This window comes from Dendronephthya gigantea, unplaced genomic scaffold, assembly GCF_004324835.1.
Source record: "Dendronephthya gigantea isolate DGI-Jeju-01 unplaced genomic scaffold, DenGig_1.0 000093F, whole genome shotgun sequence".
Classification (NCBI taxonomy): Eukaryota; Metazoa; Cnidaria; class Anthozoa; order Malacalcyonacea; family Nephtheidae; genus Dendronephthya; species Dendronephthya gigantea.
In genome coordinates this window covers 773,630-791,991 of record NW_021163103.1, presented here as the reverse complement: position 1 = coordinate 791,991, position 18,362 = coordinate 773,630, and the positions used below count along the sequence as shown (strand labels likewise).

Below are 18,362 nucleotides of genomic sequence, written 5' to 3'. Positions count from 1 at the left end.
AAGAATATATAAATATGTTTTAAAATGAAAAACGATTGTTTTATAACCGTGATCAACCTTCTTTCTATCTTCTTCGTTTTCAATGGGATCCACAGCACAACATGGTTTAGCCGTCAACATGAGATCAAACTTGGCGTACTTGCAGAAACCACAAGCATTACAGAGGAATGGATCTTTCTCGTCGTAATTGATTGATCTAAAATATATTTTACGGCTGATTAGCTGGTTTCTAAAACACTTCAATGTAGTTCAAATTGAAGAACTAATATATTCTACACAATGAATATCTATATACTTTGACGAATGTGTTGACATCACTATGCATGACACTGACACTTGAGCAGAGTTTTCGTACCTGCATTTATGACACTGATATACATTCTCCCCACAATTTCCACAGACACCAGGGTTGGCAGGGACTGGAGCACTACAGCGAGGACATTGAAGTGTTTCTGATGACGCTTGGAGGTTCTCGTAGAAATCTGCGTATTCAATCATGAGATTACAAGCGACAATGGGCAGAGGAAATTCGATCTTAACCTCAGTTTGTCCCTGGATGAGGTGACATTTCTTTGCTTTTTGCCACAGAGCTGACTTGTTCTTAAGTTCAACCACTGATTGGACTGATTTATTGTTGTAGTAAAGGTTGATTGTTTTCACCTGAAACACAAGCAACATTTATTACAATATAAACACGTTAGAAAACCACAATGGACGAATTTTAAGATATCTTTACCATTTTTTGTCGTTTGACATCACTGACTCGAAGAGTAACTTTAGAAATCTTATGACTTCCAACCAACTTAACCATATGAGATGTTGTAGAGAATCTTGCATCGGCTTTTATTGCGGAAAGTTTATTATTACTGTAAGCCACCTCGGGGTTATTACACACCAAACAAGGATCACTTTCTAAATAGAAGCCATCGAAGTCGACGAGACCTGACAGTAACCTTAAAAAAAGGATTGGAAAATTTACGATATATTTTTTGCACACGAAGTGTGACTATGCATGCCATTAAGTGTAAATACGTTTATTATGAAGCAAAAGGACAACATCATTTCCAGTATATATCATGTTATTGCAGCTTTCATATAGTTTGTCTTATGCTAACATAAAAAACAAATATCCCTAACAGCGAGATCTTAGCTGACCTGTACACGTTTGAATTAGCATGATTTCGTAGTATTTCATTTTGCTTTTTCAATAAGGCAATAGCTTTCTCGGAAAACTCGGCAGTTTTCTCTTCAGACAGAGAACGTTTGATTGTAAAGTATCCAAGTAAATCAACGAACTGTGCAGCTTTACGACCAAATGCAGGAAGTTCAGGCCAAACACTCCACATCATATCAGATAAATTATCTTGTTGTGAGACCCCAGAATTTCTGTGTTTAGAAAGATGATTAAAAGTGAGATACAACAGGATACGAGCTGCAGAGATTGATAGAAGAAAGAATACAAAAATACTAGTAAGATAAAGAATTATAGAGGGAAAGTAGAATTATAATAGGATATAAATTATCAAAAGATCATTACAATTCACAATGTAACGTAAGTAAATTTATGTACACGCGGGATTTCAGTTTAGCTAATCATTTTAGCGTAACGGAATACTAACCTGTGAATAGAGTAAAGTAGGGAGTGTGCTTGCCATCGAATGCTTGTGGAATTTGACTGTAATAGGAAACAGCGCACGAACTGACGCATTGCTTCAATATCAACGGATCCAGTTAACTGCTGAACTAATTGCTGATGAGTGTTGCCAGAAGTTTTATTCTCTGTGTCTTTTTGATTTTCACCGTCACACAAAGCTGTAGTAAGCAGTTGTAATATTGTGGCGGTGACTCCTTCGTTGATAATGAAACTCACTTTGAAAAGGAAGGAAAGAGTACCTAGAAAATGTTGTAGAAAATTATATAATTGTAAGCTTTATTCTCCCAACAAAAAATTAAATGTCGCCCATGTTAATGAATTACGACTTACTCTGATTTTTTAAACAATATGCTTGCCAGTTCTTAGTTCTATTACTGGCAATATCAGCAGCGGCCTTGAGATGCTCAATGAGATCCAACAAGGTATCATATTCAATGTTCATTGGTGTTTGCTGTTCTTCGTTATAACCACTTTCATCGCAAATACGTCTAAAAAAAGAGTGATTCACTTTGACACAGCAAAAAACAATATCGGATCTCCAGTTATCACACGTCTTATTTACAGTTAGGTATGAATTGAGATAGAGACGCGACACAATCAATCTATTGTCAAGCCTGATAATACCAACCTCACATCTCTGAAATGAACGCCAAAGGAATGCGAGTCTCTCTGTTCTCTGTATTTCTCCTTTGAACCACACAGGAACAAAAGAAGCTTTCGAACTTGTCGCTTTATTTTCACGAACGAGGATTGTTGAATCATCATGTACTAGGAGATTGAAAAGCATTTGAAGTCTTCCGACGAAGTTAAGAGTTGTGTTCAACTGACAATCATGATTTAGCCTGAAAACAAACGCAGAAATCACGACAGCTTAATATTTACCTCAAAGAGACAAGTAAACCAGTCTTCAGGTAAATCTTCAGTATCCACGTCAGAGGAACCATCTGCGATTTTCTTAACTTGGTACGTTAGACGCAGCACCATCTCTGTGACGAGGAGGGGATACGCTTCAAATATATCACTAGCATGACTCTATAAGACATCATTTACAAAATAAAGTTAGTTTAGATCCGGGTATCTTTCTGTAGCACACTGGAAAATGAAAGAGTTATCCTTATTGAACTTCCTAGAACAGTTTACAATTAATGACAATATCGAGAATATAGTAAGCTACTAAACCTTGACATATTGTTTCAAAAAGAAAGGCGACATATCAGGAGGTGAATGACCAGGTTGTGGTTTCAGAAGAGCAGCAATATTTTCTTCATTATCCACAGATTTCTCTCGTGCTTGCCAATGCTCCATCAGACGGTTTAATATTGCAAGACAGTGATCCATGATGTTGTTTTGAAACAGAGATGTAGCGACCTGGTTCGACATCGACGATGTTTGCTGTTGGAAAAAAAAGAAAAAAGTCAGAACTACTATGATCTGGGAATAATTACTTTGAGATAGGATTTAAGGTTAAGATGTGTATTTATAGTCGTCTCGTGGTTGCCCGTGTTCTTAGTATCTTACCTGGCTGGATGATTTCCCTGTTGCTTTAGATCTGGACATAAGGACGCTCAAGAACCTCATTATTATGAGCTGTACTTCACGGGAACTGGTACGAGTTGCTATATTTGAGATATCAGCTGAGTCTAGATGTAATTCTTGAAGACATTTTGAAAATACTTGGTGTAAGAGATCAATGCTGACATCATCAGTGTTATCCAGGTCAAAGCATAACATAAGCAGAACCTGTGAATTAGAGGTGAGTTGAAAATAATTAGACTTTGTACATGGGGGGGGGGACCTTGTGCGGCACTGGAAGACTAAGACCCTGGCGAGTGAATTAACCTCAACCAACAAACCTGCATGAATGGTATCGCCTGAACTCCATTAATACCAGCAAGTTTATGAAAATGATTGACAAACGTGCGCAGAATAACAATATTTAGGTTGTGCAACTTTTCACGAACTTCGTCATCATATTTTGACATGTTGAAACGATCCGTCTGATCTTCGGCTTTCACCCCACTTTCACTTTCTAGAAATATAAAACGTATTGTATATTCTGTCAAACTATTGTAGTAATTTGTTTTATTTTGCTTTATTCTTACCCATTGCATCCTCCTGTCTGTCTTGTTCGTCACCAGCATTTTCTCCACTTATAGATTCACCACTTTCCTCACTTACTGATCCTAAGTCTTGACTGGACTGTTGAGCTGCTGCTTCGGCTTGTATTTGAACAAGATCCATTGAACCAGTATTGGGTTCCAAATCGTCTTCACTGGCATGTCCTGTAAGCCAGTCGATGTAAAGAATTATGAACAACTGCGATTTAACACCTCTAAATACTGCCTTGTAACTTCTCATGAAACCAAGGCTGTATACATGACGATATCCCCACCTACCTGATGCTGAAGAAGATGATCCCTCTCCCTCGTCCACAGGTGCCCCGTTCTCAATTGCCTCTCCTAAAAGATGGTGTAATCCTAAAGCTGCTTCTTCTCCTTGCTCTTGAAGACTCAATGCTATTGCAAGCTCCATCATAGCTTCATCGTCTGCATCAGGGGGGAGTTCGTAAACTGCTGGAAAGCCCGCATTCAATAGCGCTTGCAGACGATTCCCGGCTGCTGAGGATGCTCCTCGCCCCCCTGAGGGACCAGGCTCTGGTAGGTCTGGTACAGGCACGTCCTAAATAAAATTAGTTGTGCGAGGTGACTTTACAGCTTCCAACCAAAATAATGCAGTAATGAAATGTGTTCGATCATAACCCGGAAAAAGTATGCAGTTTATTTTTCAAACATGGATACGGCGCAATATGTGAAACTCTTACCTCTTCTTGGTTTATCTCCCAATGTGATGCAATATTAATTCTTTCATCGTCTTCATCAACATCCTCTGCACCTTCACCAGGATGCTCTACACTTTCATCGCCAACTTCAGCACTTCCAGCACGAGGTTCAGTACCCTGTTGTTCCCCAGCTTCAGCACTAGCTCTAGTTGCTTCGTTCTGTTGTGTACTATCAGTTTGATCAGCACCCGTTGCATGAGAAGCCTCTGCTGTGTTGTTTTCAAAATTTTTATCTCCCTCAATATTTGTTGTGGTGCGACGCGAGCTGGGTCTCAGAACGAATGTCAAAGCTTGCTTGCAGGCAAAGCTCACACGTGTATCCTAAGAAAAAACAAGTTAATTTTTTCCCACTTTTACTCTAGGTTACTATATTAGACGAGTAAAATTTATAGCGATGAATTCAGTCTCATAATTTTTCATCTCAGTTGCATAATTTTTCTACATCGACTGCATTCTGTGAAAACTAATGATTCGGAAAGGAAGATTAATCTCAGGAAAAAAAACTTGAAATGTGCGACTGTGCAGACATAAAGACAGCGCAAAACTTACCTGGCAGAGCAATAAATCAATATACAGCTCTGTAATCATTGGGACATAAGAGCTATCAGTTGCAATAAATGCATGAAGTATTTCAACTAAAGCAAATATGATCATCTCTGTATATTGCATTCCTGCATGTGCCACAGCGACCAATGAAGAATTACCAGGCTGTGTTTGATAAAATTTCCAAAATGTTGAAATAATCTGCATCGGAAAAGGTAACAAAAATCCAGGCGAAGGGGACGCTGCATGAAAAACAAACATTGTTAGGCAGTTACAGTGACTCGTCCTTTGATATGATATGATACCTTTTTAATTTGTTTAACTAATGGTAAACGATTTGAGAATGTATAATAAATTAATCCACTTTTGGTTTGAGGACTGGAATTAAATACCTGACGTCTCTGCTTTAATAAGATCATCCGTCAATTCGTTGGTAAACTTAACTAAATTTTCTGGTCTGCTGACAGCTACAGCCCGAGTCATCACAACAAGTCTTTCAAAAACTTCACAATCAATTTCATCTTGAGTCGATGATTTCTTCCTATAAAGACTGTTTACGATATACGTCAACTGAGCGTGGTCCTAAACAAGGAAAATAACAAAAATGCTGAACTGTTTAGACAAAATACAATATTTACCCTCATTTACCTTCTCACCCAGTTCATCCCACATCCAACTTTCAAACAAATACCTGTTGCGTCCCTCATCACCAGTTCATCACCAGCCAATCACCGCATATTACCGTATTACAACTCAATGAACCCTAAAGCTAATCTGAACGCCAAACGTCATCTCAACCAAACATCAAGTGAACAACAAACACTAAAGTGATTGTGACAACTCGTCACCGCAGTACCTTATGGTTGTTATAAGTGATCTTAGTTGGATGTAATGAAGACAGTAATATCTTGGCTTGATCTTGAACCTGCTGTGGCAATGGAGACGATAATAGCGAGGTTGCTGTTGTTACTATATTTTGGTAGTCATTTTCATCATCTGCCGGTACCAAGGAAACAAATCCATCCAATGCTCTCAGTGAGTTGGCTGTCATTCTAAACAACATGCATATAAACCATCGGTTATTGTGCTTTATGCTAGTGAAGGGTGTCGAAATACTATTTGCTGTTGGATACAGATTTGCAGTAAGACTTACATCTCTCTTAAAGATAGCGGAGCGGTATTTGTTAGGATTTCTGAGTTCTGGGTAAACGGACTAACTGGTGGAACACTGGTGGGAGTGGGAGTAGGTGGAGGTATCCCCTCATCTTGCAGGTCATCCGGCCAACCAAAAGCTTCTTTACTTTTGCAATACACTTTGATTGAGTCGATCATCGTTACATTGCTTGCATCGTGAGATTGACCAACTGTAGAAGATAAGTGAATAAACGTTTCAACTAAACATTGTTTATACTACAAAATGCATGTATATGCAAAGAACAAGATCCATTGATTGTCAAATTGTTCGGTGCCCAAAGTGAAACAACAACTTCGAGCATGTAACCCTGGCGGCCAGTACGCAACAAACAAATAAATGCAACAAAAACAATTGCTCACATGTGATTGTCATCGTTCTATCAGTAGTTAGAATTTCGTCTCTTGTGAATGGGACATCAAACCACCTGTTTCTTTTGATTTCCACGTCGATAACACGACCAAACACTTCCAAAAATGTTGGTGCTTTATCAATAGCTTGACAACCAACTAAGACACGAACGCCCATCATGACAACTGCTGGATTGCAGTTTGTTATAGTCATCGAGAAACTGTTGGACTAAACAAACAAGAAGTGTTGCTTGCACTTGTTTTTTTTTGGTATGCAGTAACCAAACACTAAACAATTCTCACCTTGGTACAAGCAATATACATTCCCGCTGTCATTAATCTGTGTTTAACCTGTTGAACATTGTAAACTTGCAAAATATCTTTACCACCAAATTGGACATCGTTTAAAACTTGACAATGTTCGAAGAAATCAATTGGGAAATGAGGAGAGCTTGATGTCTTGATTCGAACATTTTTCTTTGATTTCCGTGGCTTAATTGGTTTGAGAGCTGCCACAGCACTAAAAAATAAGTCAGGTTTTACCTTAACTATTAATTGCTTCGAAACTAATGGATCATAGAGGCTTTATCACACGACACGATTTGTCGAGTACGATTTTCCCCCGGTTGATTTGACCAACTGAACGGATAGATGGCATTAGCAGTACATAATTTTCATTTGTTAGAACGACCAGAGAAGCCTTCAAGAACACCGTATAACCTGCACTAACCTTATCGGTTGGAAAACCCGTGACATCCAATAGCCGGCTTGTTCTTGACTAGCCATGTAGATCTTAAGACTGCCATCTTCACATAGTAATATGACTGTAGTTCGTGACTGGTCTGAGTTGGACAAACTGTGTCGTATCGCAACTACATCTTGAATCTTGGACTTAGATGACGTTGATTTGATTTCTTGAAACTTCAAAAAATATCACATTAAAATAAGCTGAAACTGCGGCATTTTTACAAAAGTAAAAATTTTTATGCCAGATAGCTCTATGGTTATTAATTTTAATTCCCAAATTTAAATTCTCGTTTGTTATTTGGTAAGTGTAAAAAACCCTTGTATTTCGTGAGATTATATTTAGATTTTGTATCAAACGCAAGCTATCTGAACTGGAGTTCTTTCAAGTACTTACTGAAATATTATCCGGTTGGACCATCAGAACAATTGGTACACCAGTTGTATGAGTCAAACATAGCACAAGTCCCGGATGTTGAAGAACTTCTGAGAACTGACATAAAGTGGCGGGGGCAGTTTTGTTGCCGTTTGATGGTTTCACGTTGATTGCGAATAATTTATCAATGCTGGAGAGATTTTGAGTCCAAGGTGCAACGAATGTTTTACCTGCAGAGTTACAACAAACCTTACTGGAGATTGACCTATTAAATATACCGTATCACTGTCACTATCAATATCACTATCACTGTCACTCATATACTCAATGTACAAGTAGTGTACTTTTAAGTATTAGTATTATTTAATAAAAATGAAATACGAAACCTTGAACATAACTGAAGAAAAGCATCTGTAACCCATGTGAATAATATACTGACACTCCGCCACCAGCAATTTGACCATTGCTGTCTTTTAACTCTGGGTGTTCAACTGGTACGATATTGGTCAAGTAGAATGGGCCTGATTTGGCTGAGCTTGATTCATTCAGTTGCTGTGTATAGATCAGTCCTTCTGACGACATCAGGCACAGGTGACGTTGAGAGGAATGGAATATAAATGTGACGTCACGAATCTTACCAGCCGGTAGCACGAAATAGAAAACTGGACTGAGAGCATCCACAGACAGGTCATAGATCTGTAAAACATTTACATGTAGCGAAATGTCACTATCTCTGAAACAAGATGATTAAAAAATATTTCATCAACCAACGAATCACTAAACATTTTACTAGACGCCTTTCCGATCCGTGACGCGGGCAGAGTGGACGCAAGACGCAGGCAGGCAGAATGAATGCAAGATACAACTGGCCCCTGGTGTCTATATGTACCTGAATAAAATCGGCTGTCACAATTGCCAGTTCGGTCTGTGAGCCAGGCAACCATACGGTCTTAATAATAAAATTCCCAGTCTCCAATTGCGGATGTAGAACAAGATGGTTAACAACAGAGCCACTACTACTTAATGTCAAAACATGACAATCTTTTAATCCAGCGACGGCCAGAAAATCTTCATTACAGATATTTCCAGTGAGTGATAAGATTGTAAAAGGAACCTGAGTTGTGGCTAGACGTGTTATAGTTAGTTTACGCCGACTTGAATCAGCTTGCTTGAGAAGTGAAGATAATTGTAGTATTGTTATCTAAAATTAAACAAATGTTTAGTCTTATTATTTAGACGATAAAAAGAAGGTAAAAGAGCTTAGCCAGTACCAATCGAAAGGCCATGTCTGATTGGTTGCATGTAGTATAACAATGTATACACTGTACAACAATCCCTTAATTGTCATACCATGCAATTAACTAGTACTTTGTAATACATGTATAACAATGCCTGGTTACTGATTACCAGCCAATTAGAAAGCGCGTGTTCCGATCGGTACAGGGTTACTGAAGTAAAAAGGCAGCGATGATTCGTAAAAAAATTTTCGAAAAGACGAAAAGAGAAGTTAGAAGAATAAACAGCCACAGAATACACAGAAAAAATTGTCAGGTTTTTAACAATATAACAATGCAACAATACAAACAAATATTCCATGACGAAAAACCCTCTCGACATTTCCACTTTATGGCCTTTGTAAGTATTGAATGATATTGATTCTCCTGACATTCGCTGAAATATTGAAGTTTTTTGTCTATTTTTATTATTAGACGATTTTAACAACAGCTCACCTTTCCTTTCTCGTGATTAACAGCCAAATGCTGTCTTCGGCCTTTGGCAGATGTTAAACAACACATTGCAACACGACGTAAAACATGGCTGCCAATCAACTGTCGAATAGCTTGACCTTGTTCACCACTGCAAACCAACTTAACATTTTCAAACGCCCCTTCCTGTGAACCTGATGTTGGGACCTTTAAATACAAATATCTTATATTCTTTCACTGTTCTAATGAGCAAAATGATAAAGCATTAAAAGATGGAGATATAGAGTTTGCGTTTACCAGTAATTGTTCGTTACTTTCAACAGTTTTTTCACTCGAGTGTAGATCTTCCAATGCTTCACAAATTCTTTGCCTTGCACCACCCACGACAGTATTACCATGGTTACCGGTACGTGTCAATGTATTGAGTAAAGTTAGAAGTATTGGGAACATATCGTTGTCCTTGATGAGTTTAGTCAATTCTTTCTTGTTTGGCTAAATATTCAAGTTAAACTTGTTTGGCTAAATATTCGAGTTAAACGGTTTAAGAATCTGGAATTGCGAGTGAAAATCATACACATCTCAAACTCAAGACAGGAACAGTCGAGAGAAATGTATCAAATATCGGTCCTCCGGCAGGAATAGAACCAACGTTTTTGCGGCCCGGAGCAATGCTCTGAGCTAAAGAGGTGGCCAACGTGGTTGGGGGGAAATTTATGATGGTAAAAACAATTGATAGCATAAACGATGGCATAAACAATTAACTGCACCAAAGAGCGAGCATTGATACATCGATCATAAAATTTCAATATGGAGTTCATCTATTATGTGCAGAAAGAACATATGCTTACCTCAATTTGTTTCTTGAGATCCCGTCTGAATGCAAGTTGACCAAACTCATAACTTGTTTTCTCTTCACTTTTATCACCATCCTCCGTCTTCAATTCTGCAGACATACTGTTCCTGACTTCACTACGAAACTGGAGTTGTCGACGATAGCTGCTGACTGTTGATATTTTCTCATCAGGACTTGCCATGTCTGAGATGTCATGTGGGTTTCGTTTTTTCATTGCCTGCAAAAACACATATATCAGGGTCGTCCGGCTTGTATAAATTTATTTTATTACAGTAGTTTGTGACGAATCTAAAGCTTCCTGAAATTAGGCGAATACGAGATGACTCCGTACAACTGAGACAATCGTTTCCTACCTTACAACTATCATCTTCTTTAGCTCCACAATCACAAAAGAATGACCCGTACTTAGCATACGTCACATCGTGATTCTTATGACATACTTTAGCGCAGATAGTACAGACACCTACACCATCATTCATTCGACATGTATGACAATGATACCAGTGTTGGTTCGCAAACTCTTTTCTTGTCGTCGTAAATGTGCATAATTTGTTCCAGAGTTGATTGCCTTCAACATCCTCTTCCTCCAGTAAGAAAAAAAGGATTATTCGAAATAAAAAAAATTTCTTTTATACTGTAAATTTCATCGTTTCATATAAGAGTTCCGGGGAGGATCATCTCTTAATTAAAAGTAGGAAACCTGGTGTAAATTTAATTCACTTACAGATTCCTCCGCTGCCGAGTCATCATCATCGTCAACACCATCTGACTCTGTATCACTCACAATATTTTCATCACCATGACAACCACTAGTCATGTCGTCGTCATCTGTTCGTTTCAACACGACAAGCACGTCAGCAACATGAGCCAGCAAGACGTTGGTGCACTCTACCAAACTGTTTGTGTTATCCTTTGCTTTACTTTCGCCAATCAAGTTTGGATTAAGATCAGATTTACTAACAATAGAAGAGACTGGTTAAGTCAATTGTTTGACCAATATATAGGCCAAAATATTGCATATCAAACATCGCTAGGACCAGCAAACCAAAGGTCGCGGGTTCGATTCCCACCGTGGTGAAGCTAATTTTTCAGCTTACCCGGTTGGCGACTCACAATATTCATCGTTAACTTCATCGTTAACTGCAGCTAAATTCTACATTCTACAAAACTCAATTTTCTACAGAAAAACAGCAAATGAATGATCACATACCAAACATGTAACCATATTACAATGGCTCTCATCAATTTCAAATGACCACTTCCATCACCAAATCCAGCCAGAGTTGATGAAATAGATAAGAAATCAACAAATTTTGATCCGATCACAACTGATTCATCTGTAGCCATATTCAACAGCAATGATCCCAGGGGAATGATGGAGTCCAACAATTTCTCTATCGCAGCGCCACATACAGGGCTAAAATAAATTATTATATCAGTTTTTCCACAAGAGAAAACAAATTTGATACTGACTCAACTCTTATTCCTGGGTGACATGAATATTATTCTCATCTTAATTTCGAGCATTTTGCTTGTTTACCTAACTGATAAATCCGAAGTAATTTTCATACTAGCCAGGTCAGTGAATAATTAATCTAATTAAGCTAAGATAATCAAGCTTTATCCAGCATAATTTTTGAAGCTCGTAAACAAGATAAACATCATGAATAAACATCTCAAAACATGATAGTTACGTCTTAATATCACACCTTTGTTCCCTGACAAGAAAGGTGATAATTGACTGAAGCAATAAACGATTATCCGCCATTTTCCCTGTCATTTCTTTATCAGTGACGCTTCCAACAATAATTCTGTTTAACCATGTTGTTAGTAAGGAAGAGTCGACCTCACTGAGCTTTGATATTGACTGGACTAGAGCAAGAACTGTCGGATCATTTGGCTGTTTTTCATCTAGTCAAGATATAACAGAGAGATAGAAATACATAAAAATATATTAGAAATATTAGAAATATTAGGTACGGGTACTCCAGGGCTGACGAACGTTGAACAGTGGAAAGAAATTAAAATAACAGTTAAAATTGCGAGAGATCAAAATTGTATGGTATTTATTAAGATGTGAACGGGAAGTAGTCTGTCGGTGGTGTTTTCAAAATAGCTAATTCCATGAAATGACAAAAAAAACTTTGGTCTGAGCAAAGATCTGGAAGTCAGCAATTCAAACGAAAAGCAACTTACAAGTTTCGAGAGTGCGGGATACAAGTTTCAACATCCGATAAACAAATGATAAGGAAAAATTCTGATTTCCAGACAACAGCACAAGACGGACAAATTTATCGTTATTTTCGAAAAACTTTTTCAATGTTTGCCTTCCTTGAGCTCGTTCTAATAATGACTCGACGAATCTTTCGCAGTCAACAAAAACATCTTCAGCCAGAATTGGTCTACAACGAAACAAATAAATTTATTGCATGTTAATATAATAAACACATAACTACATAAAAAGCACACAATAAACACAGCTCATAAAGGCTGATAACTCTGGCTATATCATTTTAATATATCATTTCATTTCCTGGCAGACTCAGCGACAGTAGATTACAAAGAATTATAGAAAACTTACTCTTGGGACAGACTATGCTCAATGATCAAATTAAAACAATTTTCCAGCAAGTAATCTTGAACTCTGTTCCAACATTCATCGTGATCTAAAGATCCATAAATACTTTCCAAAATAGTTTCCGTTTCATCATACAGATATTCAGCTGAGGCATCAACAATCAAAGGGATTATGGCGTCCGAGATTTCCTTGGTGAAGATCTCTTGTATTGAACCTTCTTTCTTTGGACATTTCCTATTCAGTTGAAGCATCAAATGAGTTGTATTGACAGTGTATTTCACAGATACTCATGCAGAGAAAAATTTATCAATCATATAATGACGTATTTTAACTTACGTCGATAAAGTAACACTGAGTTGGACGAGAGATTTCATGACATGTCTAATGGAAGTGTCAAGATTAAAAGAAAATATGAAAGACATCACTTTCATATGTGAACTCAGTAATGAAGTGATCATTTGAGTCGGGTCTGATGCGCTTTCATTGATGATGTCTTCTGATGGAGCAAAAGTATTGAAATCAACAAAGCCAAGATTATTCCACTGTTTGATTTCTTCAAGAGGAATTGGGAAACCTGTAGAGGAAATAGCACCTTAAGTCACAATGCTATCATAAGCGACTACAGATCTCGGCCTCCATAGTCTATAGGCCTAGATCAAGCTTTGAACTGGATCTTTGTAAATCATTCATTTTTGATAGCATTTTTGGTCTAAAAGACGTCTTTTGGAGAAGACGTCTTCTCCACTCTTCGTCTTAGTTTGTCTGCTCCCGGTTGACACTCAAAAGCTATGACGAAATAGCGTCGTCTATGGGGTTTGGTATAACTGCTGATCAAATGCAACTTGTTGTTCATTTATAATATTACGTAATTCTTAATTTGACATATAAACAATTAATAATTCAGGTTTTCAGTTAAACTGGTATTCTCAACTGCACCTGTCATAAAAACTGGACCAGCTAAAGTAGGATTCTTGGCGAGAACAGATGAAGATATTCTAACCACTTTGGAATAAATTCCAATATCTTTATCACGAACTTTGATGGAAAAATTGTGATGAGACAACAAACTGAATCTAAACAATAAACACGAAAGAAGTTGATAAAAAAAGTTGCCAAACAATTTCCGTCAAGAAATAATTCCGTTTCCCCGAGTGACGGCTCGAGTGACAATTAGGTTTAACTTATTCATAAGGTCGGGGTAATCGTACCTTGCAAAGCCTTGGTAATATTTAACAAGTTTTAACACAATGGAAAAAAAGTTTCCAATCTCCACTTTAAGACTTTCAGTCATAACTAGCTTCGCATTCGAGACTAGAGAAGATATCCTCGTGAGTATACAATCAACCGTTATAAGAGTTAATAGACTTGGAAGTTGATCAGAACTCAAAACTTCGCCATGATAAGTGAAATGATCTAAAATCTAGAAATGATATAAAACATATAAGATATCTATGCAAGGTGTTTTTAAAAGACGTTTCTAAGACTTTTTACCATTAGCGATTTAAAATGCATAGATATTAGCTACTTATAAATCGAATGTAGCTATAGTTTTCAGAAAAATGTGGACTACTACACCAGCATACCTGTTGTAAATAAGTTGAAGCCTGTTTTACTGTTTGTACGTCATTTGTCGCTGCGGTTACGATGTCAATCATCAGCGGTACAGCATCGTCTGTTGACATGCTATGTCCTTCCACTGTATTCTGAAAAGAGAGATTATTAGGGTGTTAATTAGCCCGTATAATAACGTACTATTTCATGGACCTCGATCGGTCCAAAAAATTTTCATTTAATAAACAAAGCTTTTCTTTTTTGGCTAACACCTGATTTACTTTCCTTTTGCGAAACATACGTCTGATGTAAAGTGCGAAAGTGATCGAGCGCGGCCAATTTATGGAGAAGAAAAACCGACACACGCATCACACATGCACATCACACATGCACATCACACATGCACATCACATGACTGACCTGGACAGCGGAGCCGGAGGGATCGTAAGAATGAAACAATTTTGTTGACCAAAATAATCTTACAAGAGCTGTCACAAAATCTCCAACGGTCTGCAAAATAAAATATTTAACATGTAAGGAAGCAAATCTAAAATAACTTTATTTGCTATACACAATTCACCTTAAGTTCTACATCCTCATTCTTTTGCATTCTGGATAAAAACGAGGCAGGCGGCGGTAATGAAGCAACGAGTCTCCAACCCAAACCAAACAAACAACGAACAATCTTTGCATCTGATAGGTTAACAAATTTTGATTTTTGTCTTTTTAACACATCGCATCTTGAGCCAGCACTAAGTAACATGATTAGACTTGCGTGGAAATGAGAATAAGAATTGCTCTCTTTCTCCAAAATTGATAGAACATGTTTAAACTGAAAATGAGAAGAAAAAGGTGAATCCTTTGTATCTGTATATCTGTAGAAAATTTTAGAATTCATGTTTGCTTAAGATACCAACCACTTCGTCAGGCAGTTCACTCTGATCTCCACAGCGTATACCATAGAACCTAGGAGTCCTCTTTTCATACATGTGTCCTAACGGGTCTCCTGTAGGTCTGTGATAATCGTGATTTTCCCGCTCAACTGTTGGAAAGAATAATAATCTTGGTTCGTTCATCATGTCATCATCCATGTGAAGCATTGACATGTAGTTAAACTTTGTCTTGAAAAGATTGTATTGCACCTGGATATAATAAGAAAATGACCATTGCACATACCTGAACATAGCTAAAATAGAAATTAGCTTTATCATCTACACCAAATATTTTGGATCTAACATAGGGCAAAAATAGACTAAATAATCTTGAACAGTCCTGTATTTTATATCAATTCACTTAGCACATATCCTATTAGGCTAACAGGGAATTAAGAGTTTTCCTTAGTGCTAAAATGTGCTGGAATCAGCTACCATTTACAACTGAAATTTACCATTAACCTGATATTGACAATACTAGTATAGTTTGCTTACAATAATGAAATAATACCTGTGTTAGCAACTCTTGAGGTGGTTCATTATATTGATGAAGCATATAGTCAAGTATCATGAGTAATCTCATAGAAAACAAAGGAACCTTATCACTCAGATCGGGATCACGAGAGATTGAGCATAGAGCATTTATACACAGCACCAAGATCTTGTCCCGTTGTTTCATGCTAAAGTTATGCCACACTAACAAAAGTAACTGTAAATGTTCTACATTGAGATCTATATGAAATAGAAAAATTAGGATTTTGTTTATATGCGAACGTAGAGATACGGCTCTAAAGATGAGAGTTAAAAAGGATAAGAGAGGTAAGGCAATAACTACATTAGAGTAAGAAAGAAAGAACTAGACGGAATTAAAGATAAATGCTACTGATTAGTGTCAGGATTACTGGATTAAAGATAAATGTCGTATCAAATAAAAACACACCTGGTCTTCGTCTCTCGTTAAAAGCCATCTCTCGTAGAGTCTCGATCAATCTTTGCCAGATTCTTACACAACTTTCGTCATCCTGATTATCTCTCATCTCTCGGCAATTTTCTTGCCTTCCCAGCAGTACTCGCGCGAGGATTGATAAACTGCGGGGACCAATGTATAACGGCCAATGTTCAGATACTTGCGGCGAGATACCAAGTTGTTTTAGAATGGTTTCCTACGAAGAGGAACAAAAAGCATGAGATAACGCGATAACCAGAAGTAAGATAGATATTTGCTCCAAATTACTCCAGAGGTTGCATAATAGTTAACACCTAGTGGTGCAAAGGTATGATAAAGAGAAACCTGCGTTGTATTTTATTCAATCTTCCTACTAGTTACTGTAAACTATAATAATATTATACCTGTTGTTGATACGAAAGAACACCAAAAGTTAACAAAATATGCAAGTAACGATCTAAGCATTGATTAAAGGAATACGACGTAGATAATGAGCCGATATGCGTCTTAGCTCCATCCATTTCTTGCACGAGGTATGCGAGATCATTCAGATGTAAGACTGGTAAGGTCTGTTGAATGTTGGACATCAGGTTTGGACTGATGTTATTTAACATATAGTCACTGATGAACACAAGAATAATCTTCGACATTTCCAGATACTAGAAAATGAATGACATCAAATTAAATTTAAATCAACTCGTTCTACTGTGATAATAAATGTCTCAATACTTCGGTTTTGTAATACTTCAATATACAGTAATGTACAGTAGCTAAATACCATGCAATAGCGACATCTCGTTTGAACGGCGGATTATCCCATCCCAACCCAACGATGCTTGTCAGCCACAATTTACAAACCATATAAATTACAAAACAATTTTCACAGTTTCACAGTTACTCACCGATTCAGCAACAGGCATTTTCCCCTCGTTTTTCCATGATTTTGGATCATTTTCTGGTGCTGATGTTTCTTGTTCACTTCCTTGTGTATCAAACAATCCACCAAACAATGTTTCACCCTCACTTGAATCTAAAATAAAAATTTGCTATGATTATCGTTGTTTGAATATTGTATGTACACAGCACATGTGTTAAGTGTCGAAGTGTCTTTTGCTACAAAATAAAATGTGGAACCTTCATTGCTGTTATTTGACTTAGTTTCAGCATCATGGTTGGATGACTTTGACTGATCCCCCTTTGATGATGTTAGGATTGTTTCAGCGAGATAATCAGCCTGGAAACAAACAAGAATATAGAGTTTATAGCTCAATCAGTTCTCTGAGAGGTCCAAACTGTTCTTCAAAATTCTAAACTGTTTTTATGAATTAAAGTGCCAAGATTATCTCCTCTTGATCCAGTACTCTCACTACAGGAAATGACCTGGCCTTTATCGTTTTTGGATATGATGGCAATCTGAAAACTGAAATTTTTTCTGCCTTGCAATCAACAAAAACCCATGACTGCATGTATTGCAGGAATATAATTATTTTCACACACCTTGTAATATGAAAGAATAAATATTCTCATGAGGAGCGGCACAAGCTCAAGATGATCAAACAAGAGTTTTACTCGACACCAAGCTGATGCATGTACTTCAATATTCATTTCTTCTGCTGTTGTATCAATGCCAGACTCATCATAATTACTCTCAACTTTCAAGTCTTCCAATAATGAAGAGAGAATACCAATCACTTTCTTACTGAGTTCCATACGCAATACATTAAAACCTTCCCATCTGAATAATAAAAGCAATAAAGTTTGTCAACTATATACACTGGAGCACAATGGTTGATATCCAAGTTGATAGTTCAGACCCAGACAGTTTCTTACCTCGTCTCGCTGGCTCTTTCTTCATTTACACCTCTGACATTTAAGAGTGACATAAGACCTTTTAGAATGCAATGACTGACCAAGAGATTGAAATTTTGAACAATATGGCCACCAGCTCGGTGAGATGTGGACAATGTGTGGGAAATCACATGTACTACAGATAACTACAAAAGAGAAACAAAATTGGAATAATTTGTGATACATTTAGGATCAACTTTGAAAATGATTATGACAATGATATTAAGTTTAGGATTGAATTAAAAAGCAT

The 18,362-nt window shown here is 37.3% G+C and overlaps 1 protein-coding gene across 1 annotated transcript in view; it reads right to left on the bottom strand.

Annotated features, from left to right (window-relative positions):
• The window catches only part of LOC114533590 (E3 ubiquitin-protein ligase UBR4-like), a 29,222-nt gene that overhangs the window by 7,872 nt on the left and 2,988 nt on the right, over window positions 1-18,362 (bottom strand). The window contains exons 8-54 of the mRNA XM_028555135.1: window positions 18,095-18,258; window positions 17,762-17,999; window positions 17,399-17,498; window positions 17,167-17,294; window positions 16,669-16,923; window positions 16,259-16,481; window positions 15,830-16,050; window positions 15,304-15,528; window positions 14,967-15,218; window positions 14,807-14,896; window positions 14,419-14,538; window positions 14,044-14,255; window positions 13,772-13,908; window positions 13,172-13,409; window positions 12,839-13,069; window positions 12,454-12,659; window positions 11,967-12,168; window positions 11,468-11,674; window positions 10,982-11,213; window positions 10,611-10,841; window positions 10,253-10,474; window positions 9,702-9,896; window positions 9,429-9,611; window positions 8,588-8,899; window positions 8,085-8,394; window positions 7,720-7,928; window positions 7,309-7,499; window positions 6,882-7,098; window positions 6,591-6,807; window positions 6,190-6,400; window positions 5,893-6,088; window positions 5,429-5,618; window positions 5,043-5,278; window positions 4,476-4,814; window positions 4,051-4,333; window positions 3,757-3,936; window positions 3,508-3,683; window positions 3,173-3,394; window positions 2,834-3,046; window positions 2,537-2,686; window positions 2,283-2,422; window positions 1,985-2,142; window positions 1,620-1,893; window positions 1,156-1,386; window positions 737-953; window positions 356-660; window positions 58-196 (exon numbers count right to left, since the gene is read on the bottom strand). Of these exons, the coding sequence (XP_028410936.1) occupies window positions 58-196; window positions 356-660; window positions 737-953; window positions 1,156-1,386; window positions 1,620-1,893; window positions 1,985-2,142; window positions 2,283-2,422; window positions 2,537-2,686; window positions 2,834-3,046; window positions 3,173-3,394; window positions 3,508-3,683; window positions 3,757-3,936; window positions 4,051-4,333; window positions 4,476-4,814; window positions 5,043-5,278; window positions 5,429-5,618; window positions 5,893-6,088; window positions 6,190-6,400; window positions 6,591-6,807; window positions 6,882-7,098; window positions 7,309-7,499; window positions 7,720-7,928; window positions 8,085-8,394; window positions 8,588-8,899; window positions 9,429-9,611; window positions 9,702-9,896; window positions 10,253-10,474; window positions 10,611-10,841; window positions 10,982-11,213; window positions 11,468-11,674; window positions 11,967-12,168; window positions 12,454-12,659; window positions 12,839-13,069; window positions 13,172-13,409; window positions 13,772-13,908; window positions 14,044-14,255; window positions 14,419-14,538; window positions 14,807-14,896; window positions 14,967-15,218; window positions 15,304-15,528; window positions 15,830-16,050; window positions 16,259-16,481; window positions 16,669-16,923; window positions 17,167-17,294; window positions 17,399-17,498; window positions 17,762-17,999; window positions 18,095-18,258 (9,828 nt within the window). The remainder of the gene's footprint in view (window positions 1-57; window positions 197-355; window positions 661-736; window positions 954-1,155; window positions 1,387-1,619; window positions 1,894-1,984; window positions 2,143-2,282; window positions 2,423-2,536; window positions 2,687-2,833; window positions 3,047-3,172; window positions 3,395-3,507; window positions 3,684-3,756; window positions 3,937-4,050; window positions 4,334-4,475; window positions 4,815-5,042; window positions 5,279-5,428; window positions 5,619-5,892; window positions 6,089-6,189; window positions 6,401-6,590; window positions 6,808-6,881; window positions 7,099-7,308; window positions 7,500-7,719; window positions 7,929-8,084; window positions 8,395-8,587; window positions 8,900-9,428; window positions 9,612-9,701; window positions 9,897-10,252; window positions 10,475-10,610; window positions 10,842-10,981; window positions 11,214-11,467; window positions 11,675-11,966; window positions 12,169-12,453; window positions 12,660-12,838; window positions 13,070-13,171; window positions 13,410-13,771; window positions 13,909-14,043; window positions 14,256-14,418; window positions 14,539-14,806; window positions 14,897-14,966; window positions 15,219-15,303; window positions 15,529-15,829; window positions 16,051-16,258; window positions 16,482-16,668; window positions 16,924-17,166; window positions 17,295-17,398; window positions 17,499-17,761; window positions 18,000-18,094; window positions 18,259-18,362) is intronic.